Below are 12,272 nucleotides of genomic sequence, written 5' to 3'. Positions count from 1 at the left end.
GGCCACCTTCGAGGGAAACCTTCAAGGCCACTCCGGATAGCCGGATAGGATCGATTTGTTAATGGTGAAAGGGTTAAGGGACACCAAGCAAAAAACAAGGATCTCTACCTGATCTGCCACCAATGACCATAAAAAACTAAATGTTTTATGGTCTTTACAAAAAAGGATTCCATTACGCGGAAGTGAGTTTTTTTCGACAAGTTTTTTAACTTGTTTATTGGGCGGTCATACTGTTTGTTGGTAGAATGTGCGCCGTCCCGCGGAATGACAATTGTAAGTAGAGCGGAGCGCGACAGTGTCCCCTCTAATGACCATTAGATACTCAGATGCATATACATATGTATCTTTCTCTGCGCATAGTAGTTTCTCGCGATTTTCCAGCTATTTTCATTGTTAAGGTTCTTCTTCTAAGCGATTCTTTGACCATTACCTGAACAGAAAAGCAAAAACCAAACCAAAAACATACCATAGACCGTAGACCGTAGCCAAAGCCAAAAATCTTAGAGAGAAAGCAATTCGTTGGCGTCATAAAAACCCCGGGATGAAAGTACCATAGCAGCGATTGTTTGCCATGTCCTGCCGGTTGTCCTTGCAACGAATTTTACTGCATAACCATTAAGACGGAACAATGAAAATTAGAGCAACTATTTGCCCAAGTCCCCGTGTGGACTGTGCCTCTGCTCTAGTTTCCTTTTTTAATCCTTCGGTTTTTCATGCTAAAAAAGGATTTACGGATGTTGACGCGAACCGCCTCGCATCGCCTCGCCTCGGTCTGCCTCTCGGTCTCTCTGTTTACCATAACATTTCCACGAAAATTCCATCCATCTCTCTCACTTCTCCTATGGCTATCTCTTCGCTCACTCGTCGTGACCCTCTGTTCCTCTGGTGGGCGTTACGTCGCGAGCAATTTTCACATTTGATTTATGCGAAATATGCAAATTTTTGAGGCATGTTAAGGGACTCCCGGCCTGAAAAGGGCAGTGTTTTGAAGCATAGATCATGAACAGGGATTGTGGTAGTCTTTTCTGAAAAGATTTTTGTGCCCTTTGGGAGTTGAAATCATAAAAAAGTGAAAACTATGGTGAAAGGAGAAACTACTTAGATTATAAGACTATCTTTATGTTAGTCTAGGTTACCCTTTTTCAGGCTATCTGAAGAACTTTTACCTATGCTTTAATTTTATTTGTCCCAAATCAAAACAAGAAAAATTCAAACGTAAACTCATTTTGATCTTCAGAAATTCCTCCTCCGATAATCATATCTCAAAATCGATCCATAAAATTACCATATCTTCAACAGTAGCACATCAAATGCAAGTAATTGGTTCCCAAAACCAATTTGCACTTAAGATCAAAGACGAAAAACCCCATAAAGAAACCACAAACACACACACAAAAAAAATGAGTAAAAGAGAAAAACCCTCCAGGAAGAAAAAACTCTAGATAAAATGGCAAATCATCCTTGGCATGAAATCGGCTTAGGAACTCAAGGTGATATCTCAACAGGAAAATATAAAATGGAAAGGGAAAAGGAAATGGGAGTAGGGGAAAGGTCAGGAGTAGGGAGAGTGTATCTGTATCCCTCTCGAGGGGGATACTCGGTCAACCACAAAATCCTGAACGCTCCGATGCACATTTTGTGTGTGATTCAATTTGCATATGGGAGATGCAAAGATGCTTAGAGGAAGATGTTCTTCAGATGTACAGGATCCTCCCCTTTATGGCACACTCTTGGGATCTATTGAGAGATCTTCTTCAGGATCAGCAGCAGGCCAAAAGGTTAGGGTTCATTTGCATATGAGACGCAGGACGAGACGGCTTTCAGCAATTAGACGATCATGATCATGATCGTGTTTGTGTTTGTAGTTCGAACGAAGATCAACATCTCTGTCTTTCAATTAAAAGGTCAAGCGTGACGGAGGCGACATTTGTTATGCCTTTGGCTTCAACTTTACATAACTTTTGGTCCTGGGCCAGGGGTTTGGCCAGGGATCAGGAATCTGGAATCAGGCATCGGGGGTGCTCCAAAAACACCCGCCCTGTCGCTAATCAGGCTGATCAGCGCTAATCAGGCACGCTAATCGCTCGCAGGATCAACAGGATCACTGATGATCCGCCTACTCCTCGAGTACTGCGTAATGTTGGATTATACACTGAACCAAACTCTTAAATCACTTTTAAATCTGGTCTATCGCCCGCTCTAGTTATCCTTCTGAGGATGCGTCCGGAGGCAGTGACTGCATCTTCGAACGCGCGGATTAATGAACGAGGACGAGGCCCGAGCAGGACCGCCTCGGCCCGTGTCGAGGCCGATTCAGGTAGTCCTCTGGCGTTCCTTTAATCCTTTCTTCTGCTAAATCCGGTTGCAGTTTATCTAATCCGGTTGCCACAGTGTCAATGTCCATGCGGCGTTGCTACCTGTGCTACCACGCACGGGCTCCGACTCCGAGTTTCAGCGATTCTTCAGCTTCATGTTGTGGCATGATGTCCTGCGTCCTGTGTGTAATTTGCATTTTCAGTGCGCGTTTTTGTTTGCTTTCTGTGGCAATCGTTTGTTTGGTAAATATTGCTTTTAAATTTTCCCCTTTCTGTCTCTTGCCCCCCTCTCTGTCATAACCATATTCGTAGATACAAATTTTGTAATTATAATGTATCTACATATTACATATGAATGTGTATTGGTCGAAAACTAAGCCCAAAATACATGGCCTAAACCTAGTTGAAAGTTTGCGTTAGGGCAGATGGAATATGTTTCTAAATTATGTTATTATATAGAATATTAAGGGAGAAAATGTGGGGCTTAGAGCGATTTTTAGATCATAATTATTTGATTGTTTTTCATGTTACTCAGATTTAAGTGGAAAATGTCAGAAATAATCCTAGTTCCATATATTTTATTACTACCTAATGTTGTTAAATCTGTATGCACAAATATTCCATAATTTGAACACTTTATTCCATGATAAATAAACATATTCAAACTGTCCCCTCATCAGCATTATAATTTCCACAAAATATTCGGTTCTCCCAAGTCTTTCCTCAATTTAGTTTCTCAAATTTCAGACATTCGACTGTCCTGCAGTCCACACAGCTTTTCCTTCAATTAATTTCCAGTGGCAGCTAGCCAAGCACACACATGGAACGTCTCCTTGCACCCCCTCTGTGTGTGGTGTGTGGATGCAACAAATAGGGGCAAAATCTGTTAAAGCAACAAAAACGAAATCTCCAAACAGACAAAATTCGTTAATGTGTCTGGGGCTTAAAGTTGCAACGAAACGAAAAAAAGACGGTGCCCAGTCCAGTGTCCGAAGAGGAGACCAACGAACCCCAGGCCCCGAGTGGAGGCGCCCCCATAAATCCCTACTCGGCAGTGGACACAAAAATCAATAATCAATATTGAAGCGAAGCTGCCAAAAAACTCAGCCAAAGAGGCAGCTGCAGTCCGCAAAATGCAGCAAAATGCAGCGTCGCGCGTGTCGTGGCAGCAAGGCTCGAAAGGATGCCACATTAGAGGCTGCCACACAGAGACAGAGAGAGAGAGAGAGAGTGAGAGTGAGAGAGGGCAAAGTGTGAGCGGGAGAGAGCAAGCGTGAGAGCCTTGGGGTTGCCTTTTGGGGGATGGGGCACATCGTTTCACTCGCCCTGTACCAAAATTCCACTCACTTACAGCAGCCTCGTTGAGTGCTTTGTGCTCTGTAACGCTCTGTTAGTGAGTGCTCTCTCTTGGACAGGGAATCGCTCTCATCCTCTCTTGGAGTCTTGTGTGTGTGCGTGTGGCAGTGCATTTCTGACATTTGTTTCTTCTTTGCAATTGAGATTTTGAGTGTGAGTTTGTTGCTATACCCTATACCCTATACCCGACTGATTTTTTGTCTTTCTCTCACGCACTCTTTGTCGTGTCGTTCAATACTAGCGCCGTCTGGTGGAGGAGAGCCATACTGACTGTGTATCATGTATAACTGTAGAGTTGCGGTCGCAGCAGCAGCCAACAACGTTCCCCCTCGTGTTGTTTGCAATTGAGATTTGTGATTCTGAGTGCGTTTTTCGGCTATGACTATCCTCCGTAGAGCACGAGCCGTGTCAGTCTGCTCCGAGCCTCTAACAACCCATAACGTACCCAAAAAATCGTAGAAGAGAAAAAGAGCAAAGAACGGACGAGTGTTGGGCGCTAAACGAAATTTTGCCATCATCAAAACCAAAGAAAAACTCTTAGTGACTGTGCTTAAACCAAAAGCTACTCCTTAAAAAAAAAGAACAAGAAAACAAGCAAACAATTTTTTATTTGTCAAACGACTTTTTTCCCGCACATGCGCGAATTTCGCGCAAAAAAAGGAAGCTTAAAAAGCAAAAGCCAAAAAATAGACTAAAAGAGAAGTGAAAAGGAGCGCCGGCCCCTCTGCTCCACTCTCGCACACGCACTGTTATCGCAGCAGCAGCAGCAGCTTTTGTGTGCGCGGTGCATTCGTGTGGGTGTTGATTTAACGGTGCCGCGGTCAAGTTTAGGAAACGAAACGAAACGCACAAAAGAGCGGAATAGAGAGTGAGAGCGCGACTGGAAAGGCAAGAGAAGGTGCTGTTCGCACGGTTCCCGTTTTTGGATCCACTTTGGGAGAAGTCCCATATTCAAAAAGGTACATATGTATGTAAATATTATTTTCCTAATTAATATCTTTGGGGGGCTATTTTGCCATAAACATTCCACTTAACCTTCAATAAATCTTAAAAAACACAGATGCTAGTGGAAAAGCTTCTCTTCTCTCTTCCTCCCCTCCATAAACAAATAAACAAGAATTAGGAATTTCGCTTTTGTAGGGGCCGGAATGATGATGGGGCACATTACAAATTGTTGAGGCATAAGGAATATAAAGATTAGTATTCCCTGATCCCCACTTGAAACAAAGTTAAGCGTTGATTGTGATATTAGCAAAGCAGTTAAGCGAAAGCTTTGAAGAGCAACTGTTGTTGTCTTATTAAGCTTTCCAGAGAATGATTGGAAGCCTAGCTTTGGCTGGCCGAGGCTTGGGATTCCCTTCCCTAAAGCTAATGTGGGATTTGGATTCGAATGAAATGATTCCTTCTCTGCTTTACAAGCTTCTGCGTAAAAGCGTTCTACCGTCTGCTCTGGTAGGGTATATTCCGAACCGAACTTTCTTCTGTTTCTTTTTCTGTCTAACCTTAAGAACACACAAACACACACACGACAGAGATAGCCTCATGTGGTAAATCATTTGCTAAAAATGCAACGGCACAAAAATTCTAAAACAATATTTTAAAATCTGTCTGGCTTTTGGCCGATCTTTTGGCTGAACTTGTTTTTTGCCTTCGTACCCGTTCCGCCTCCTGTCTACTGTGGGGCTCGCTCTGCATCTGCCCCCCGTTGCAGCCCCATATGGGAGGGAGGGGGATTGGACTCTCCTCCGTTCTCCCCCCCTCTACTTTCCTTCTGGCTGACAGCTAATTTTATTTGTTTACATGTCGACTTTCATGTTGTTTTTCCTTTTCCCCCAGTCCGTCCCCCACACTTTTTAGCATTTTCTCGGGCTTTTCTTTTGTGCCATTGCACATTTTTCTCGCCGTCTCTCTCTGTGTGTTTTTTTTTTTGTGTTGCAGTCTCTTTCTTTTTTAATAATTTAAATTTAGACATCGAACTATAATTCAAAGTCAACGTTTTGCAATTTTTTAATGGCAAATTGTTTGGCACTTGCCAAAATGCATTTCAAATACTATAATAAATATTTAACACGAACCGAACGAAAGCTGCCCCTGCCACTGCGAAATGGTATAATTTCTTGATGTTTTTTTAGGATTCATCACAAGATCAGATCTCTTTTTCCCCCGCCTCCCATGAAAAGATTGTCAGTCCGATGTCCAATGATGATGGGATTGTGGTTCACTATTTTAATGTTTTTCTGACTAAAAGAAACGCGAGGCATAAATCAAACAAACTACTCTTTGTTTAGATATATAAATAAATATCTATATATATTAGAGCAGATATATTTATAAGCCCAAAAGACATTGAAATGCAGTTACAGTTGCCTACTTGGACTTGAAGAGCATGAAAGAATTGAGCTTTCCCTTTAAAAAATGCCCAACAAGTTGTTGCAAATAAAGACTGAGAAAGCTTTTGTAAAAGATGAGACCGCCTCCTCCTCCATAGTATTCTTCAAAGCCACTACAATATCCTACTCTCTCAGTCATCCCCTTTGAGCCACTCAGAGGAACAAAATTTACTGAATAAACATAATTTATACATACATACATATATTATATTCTCTTTCCTCCTCCCATTTCCCGAAAGTTTTATTTTCTACTTTTTTCTACACAAATTTTTCAACAAAACACACACATTTTTTTGTGTGTGGCGCATTTTCTACGTTTTGCTAGATTTTCCATTTTTGCAATTTTCATGATATTTTTACGTGCTCTAAGAGGCAGAGGGATGGAATGGAGCGGGAGGTGGGAAGATGCAAACAAAAAAGGGGTGTGGGGTGGCAGTGTCGGAGGGGAGTGCGTGGGGGCAGCAGCAGAACGACTAGCACATGTTTAGTTTACTTTTGCAGTTTCGGTTGCCTCTTCTCTGCCCCTCACGGCTGCACTGTGCCAGCGCAGGCCCCCGCTACACCCATCCTTGCCCCAGCCCCTCTTATCAGCCCCTCTCTCTTCATTACTCTTTCTGCAGCTCCCTTCCCTGGTCTTTCTCCTCTTTCGCTGCTTTGTAGCCGGCGTAATATTAATTTTACACTTGGCCTTTAGTTTGGCTTTTGTTGTAATACCCTTGAAGATAACAAGGGGTATGATGATTTTATGCAGATATTTGCAACGTATGAAAGAAAAAAAGGAGCTTTGAGTCCCTTAGGATTCCGCTTCCAATAGATATTTCAGTTGTCTATGTATTTCTAAGACCTAATCTTATTATATTCGGATGACTATTTCTAATAGTTCGCACAGGAATGATAGATATTCAAGGGTATCTAAAGTTTCGCTATCTAAAGTTCACCTTCCTTTCCTTTCTTGTTGTTTTTGGGCATTGCACAAAAAAGCGCCTAGAAAAATGCAAAAATGTTCTTTGTTTCTGCAATAGAGACAGCAATACAGAAGGAGAGAACGAGGGAGAGAGACAGATGTGGCATACAGCACAATTAATTTTTGGCTTTTCTTTCAAATTTCTATTGTACAAAGGCAAAATATTAAATAAATACGAATATGTTCAAATGCAAAATGAGAAATGCATTTGCATTTATTTTGCTCTCCGCGGAAAACAGCATGGGAAAAACTTTTCCGTGTACCATCAATTATGCGCACACAAGAGTATGGTCCACTCGCCATGCCACCCCTCCATTGCACCCACTTCCCCCCACTCGACTGCTGACGTTCTGCGTTTTTAATAATATTTACTTGGAAGCACAAACAATTGCCCAAAAATGCATCGAAAATGCCTCTGAAAATGAACTAATTTTTGGAAAAATTAAATCGCCAAAAAAATAGAAATTTTTGCATAGGAAAAAAGGAACGAAAAATGATTGCTCTTGAATAGGAAAATTCTTTGTGGAAACTACGCAAATCAAAGTGCATTTGGAAATTTTTGGGGGAAGGGAAAACCATGGCAGCAAAAGAAAATGTGTGGGGAAATAATAAATGAAATTCTATATAAAAATCTCCTTTGGTTCAACGTTTCTTGCTTTTGAGATTTAAGAACCGAAATTAAGGAATTATTGACCTTCAAATGTGGAGTAAAATGTTGGAAAAGTTTATTGTTTTATGCAATTTTAATAAGTTTTTAGTAGAAACTAGATTGAAAGATGTTCACGTTTTCAGAAACCACCGAAATTTGTTCGGGTTTCTTTACAAATATTCGAACAATCCTGCAAAAGAATGAAAAGTATTCAACAAAAGTATAATTGGCATTCTACAATATTCCATATACTTTCTATATATAACCCTTTTAAGAAGAATTAAAAGAATTCCAAAAATAAACCAATATATTGAACAATATATGAGCTGTAATAAAGAAATAATGTATGGAAGGTGTATAGAAATTTTCCACTTGCCAGCCAAAAAAATAGAATCCCGGCAGCTGTACCGTACCTCCTTCCTCTCTGTAGAATCCCCTAGGTATATCGCACACACTCTTCCTCTCTGGGGAATTAGTCCTTTAATTTAGTTAAATCCTTTGTTGCTTTTTATTATATTAAAGAGAGAGAGCCGTCTCTCGTTAGGACACCTCCTACTTCTGCTACGTTTAATCCTCGCGTAGAAAATGCCACGGGAAAATTCGCTACGCTTCGAGTTTGCCTCATAATCTGGATAGCCAGTCCGTTAAGCTCCCCGGATCATCGCAATCCCAGTACAAATCCAAATCCAAGTGTCGTGTATTTTTCTCTCTTCTGCAACAATTTTGTGTTGTGTGCTCTAATCCAAAAGTGGATCAAGCCATGAGGATTCGCGGCAGGATTCGCGACTCGCGACCTATACCTGACTTTTCATCTCCCTCTAATCCCTTGACGCGTGCGTCCTGCCACACAGCCACTACCTGAGGCAGATATAAGCCAATGCCAGCGGCAGTTGCACATTCAGTCACAAGCGACACAACGCACACGCAACATCTAACCGAGCGATTCTCTTGAGAAAATATATATATATATTTACGAAACATTTGGATTAAACTTCGAGAGCGAAAGGACGAGAGAAAGCGGCTTCAAAACGGTAGGTGGACTCCAGCCTCCAGCCATGGATTTTTTTTGCCACCATCTGTGTCTCATTCTACGATTCACCATTTTGTTGTGGAAAAATCACTCAAAAAAGCCACCCTCCTCCTCCCATCGTTTCCCCTTCTAGAGCCGTGCTTTAGGGGTGGCTCTCTCTCATAAAAATCTCCCAAAAAAAAGAACAGAAAAAAAGAAATGTAGAAAAAAGGGAAATAAAAACCTGACGCATGCGCAACAATCACTAACCACCCCCTCTCTTTTTTTGTCTCTCTTTTAGCCTTTGAAGAGCCCTGCCGCCAAGATGCAGAACTGGGAGACGACTCCGGCCGCCAGCTACGAGCAGCACAATCCATGGTACAGCAGCATGTTTGCGGCAAACATTAAGCAGGAGCCGGGATTGACCAGCAGCAACAGTGTGGCAAGCGGCAGCCCCAGTCCGAGGCAGTCGCCACTGCCATCGCCGGGGAATCACTTGGAGCAGTACCTCAAACAGCAACAGCAGCAGCACCACCAGCAGCAACAGTTGCAACAACAGCCCATGGATACCCTGTGTGGGGCAGCAATGACACCATCTCCGAGCCAGAACGATCAGAATAGTCTGCAACACTTCGATGTGACGTTGCAGCAACAGTTGTTGCAGCAGCAGCAGTACCAGCAGCACTTTCAGGCAGCACAACAACAGCAGCAGCAGCAGGCCCACCATCATCATCACCATTTGGGATTAGGTGGATTCAATCCATTGACTCCGCCAGGATTGCCCAATCCCATGCAGCATTTCTATGCCGGAAATCTGGGTCGACCCAGCCCACAGCCAACGCCAACGGCAACCCAAGTGGTGGCACCCACACAAGTGGGGGAGAAACTGCAAGCCCTGACGCCTCCCATGGATGTGACGCCACCAAAGTCACCAGCGAAATCCATGGAAAAGGAGCTGCTCCACCACGAAAAGGAGCACGATCAGATGTCCAACTCCAGTGAGGATATGAAATACATGGCCGAGTCCGAGGATGATGATCAGAACATTCGAATGCCCATCTACAATTCGCATGGAAAGATGAAGAACTACAAATGCAAGACATGCGGTGTGGTGGCCATCACAAAGGTGGACTTTTGGGCGCACACCCGGACCCACATGAAACCCGACAAGATCCTCCAGTGCCCCAAGTGTCCGTTTGTGACGGAATTCAAACATCATCTGGAGTATCACATCCGGAAGCACAAGAACCAGAAGCCCTTCCAGTGCGACAAGTGCTCCTACACGTGTGTGAACAAATCCATGTTGAACTCCCACCGCAAGTCGCATTCGTCCGTGTATCAGTATCGTTGTGCGGACTGCGACTATGCCACCAAATACTGCCACAGCTTCAAGCTGCATCTGAGGAAATATGGTCACAAGCCTGGCATGGTGTTGGATGAGGATGGCACACCCAATCCTTCGCTGGTGATTGATGTCTATGGCACGAGACGTGGCCCCAAGAGCAAGAATGGTGGCACTGAAAGAAGCAGCAGCAGTGGCACCACCAGCAGCAGCAGTCGAAAGAGCAATGTGGCAGCAGTGGCACCACAACAACAACAACAGCAGCAGCAGCCACCAGTAGCAGCAGTCACCTCGCAGTTGAGTGCCGCTCTGCAAGGATTCGCCACTTCGGTGTCAGCACCCTCGCCAGTAATGCCCGCCTCTCCTGCCAAGAGTGTGGCAAGCAGCAAGAGCAGCAGCAAATTGGATCAGCAGCAGCACCAACAGCAGCAGAACCAACAGCAGCAACATCAGCAACAGCAGCAGCAGTCTCCTGCCAGTCTCCTGCCGCCGCTGGCCAGCCTTTTGCAGCAGAATCGCAACATGGCCTTCTTCCCGTACTGGAATCTAAATCTTCAGATGTTGGCCGCTCAGCAGCAGGCCGCAGTTTTGGCACAACTTTCCCCACGAATGCGAGAGCAGCTCCAACAGCAGCAGCAGCAACAGCACCACTCTCAGTCGCAGCACAGCGACAATGAGGATGAGGAGCAAGATGATGAGTACGAGCGCAAGTCGGTGGATTCTGCCATGGATCTGTCGCAGGGTACACCCGTGAAAGATGACGAACAGCATCCCCAGCAGCAACAGCAACAGCAGCAACAGCAACAGCAGCAGCAGAAGCCGCTGGCGATGGTCATGAATATGAAGCTCGAGGAGGAGGCCACTCCGCTGATGAGCAGCACGAATGCCTCACGTCGGAAGGGTCGTGTCCTGAAGCTGGACACCCTTCTGCAACTGAAGTCCGCGGCATTGACCTCCCCAGAGCAACTAAAGGTTATGCCCACCGCATCATCGCCCATTGCAGGACGCAAACAGCTACCCGAAGAACATTGTTCGGGTGCCAGCTCTGCGGATGAGTCGATGGAGGCGGCGCATGTACCTCAGGCTAATACGAGTGCCAGTTCCACTGCCTCCAGCTCTGGGAATAGCTCCAATGCCAGTGCCAGTAGCAATGGGAATAGCAGCTCCACCAGTGCAACAGCACCCGCTGTGGCATCCACACCCGCAGCAGCAGGGGCCATCTACGAGTGCAAGTACTGTGATATCTTCTTCAAGGATGCGGTGCTCTACACCATCCACATGGGCTATCACAGCTGCGACGATGTGTTCAAGTGCAACATGTGCGGCGAGAAGTGCGACGGACCCGTCGGCCTCTTCGTTCACATGGCACGCAATGCGCACTCCTAAAAAACACCAACACAACCAAAAAACCTTGTTATTATTATTTATATATATAATTATCCATCATCGTTGTCCTGAATTGTACATATTCGTAGCATTAAGTTTTCAATTAATTTTGTTGTCGAGAATTGTAAATAATGCATACCCTCAAAAATCGTAGAACTAAGCTTAGAATCTATTTGTAGAACCTATCTGTAACTCTCTAACTATCTAGAACTCTGCCTTTCGCTGATTTCCATTTTCCATTTCCCATATACGACTCCAAACCCAGAAAAAGGTTTAAAAAATGATCATCCCAAAAATTCGAAACAAAAAACCGAAAACCTCTACAATAATTTGTAAGAAAAGTCACAAGTCCAAAGTCACATTACGAGTAATAATGTTTAGGTTTATAATAAATATATGAATATATTTTATAAAAATAAATATTTAATCTTAATTTTTAATGCTTTCTCTCTCTCTCTCTCTCCCCCTCAGTATTCAGTATTTTGTTTTAGTCGAAATTCAAAAACACGAATCGAAAACGAATCAAATAAATAAAATTTATTCAATATAATTTTACACATCATTTTTTTATTTTTTAATTATATCTCGAATCTTTGCAAATCTTCGGCATAAATGACAATATTTTCGAATGAAACGATGAAAATGAAGTACAAATTTAGAGATTTTTAAGAGGCCGCTGAGCTAATGGATCAAAATTAAATAGTTTTTACTCGAAAGAAAGGACTTTTGCCACTTTAGTCCCCCAGTGTAATACTTGGAATATACTCGTACTCCCTTTTTAAGTATAGATATTTTTAAGCCCAAGATTTCCGGAACGAAATGTTTTTATGTAATTGTGTAATAAAAAGAAAAATATATTAT

General features: G+C 43.3%; 1 protein-coding gene across 2 annotated transcripts; it reads left to right on the top strand.

Moving 5' to 3' along the window:
* Positions 1-4,082: 4,082 nt before the first annotated feature.
* Positions 4,083-11,812, top strand: LOC6594562 (protein hunchback). Of its 2 annotated transcripts, none has more exons than XM_026988580.1 (2): positions 4,083-4,630; positions 8,985-11,812. In XM_026988580.1, the coding sequence occupies exon 2, from the start codon at positions 9,009-9,011 to the stop codon at positions 11,409-11,411; it is 2,403 nt and encodes an 800-aa protein (XP_026844381.1). In that variant the 5' UTR covers positions 4,083-4,630; positions 8,985-9,008; the 3' UTR covers positions 11,412-11,812. The 2 variants fall into 2 exon arrangements, with proteins under 2 accessions (XP_026844381.1, XP_026844385.1); XM_026988584.1 differs by having other exon boundaries at positions 4,083-4,638.
* Positions 11,813-12,272: the final 460 nt, after the last annotated feature.

This window comes from Drosophila persimilis, unplaced genomic scaffold (genome assembly GCF_003286085.1).
Source record: "Drosophila persimilis strain 14011-0111.01,24,50 unplaced genomic scaffold, DperRS2 tig00000000-arrow-pilon, whole genome shotgun sequence".
NCBI lineage: Eukaryota > Metazoa > Arthropoda > Insecta > Diptera > Drosophilidae > Drosophila > Drosophila persimilis.
The sequence above is the reverse complement of the archived record's forward strand: the minus strand, read 5'-3'. Positions and strand labels throughout refer to the sequence as shown.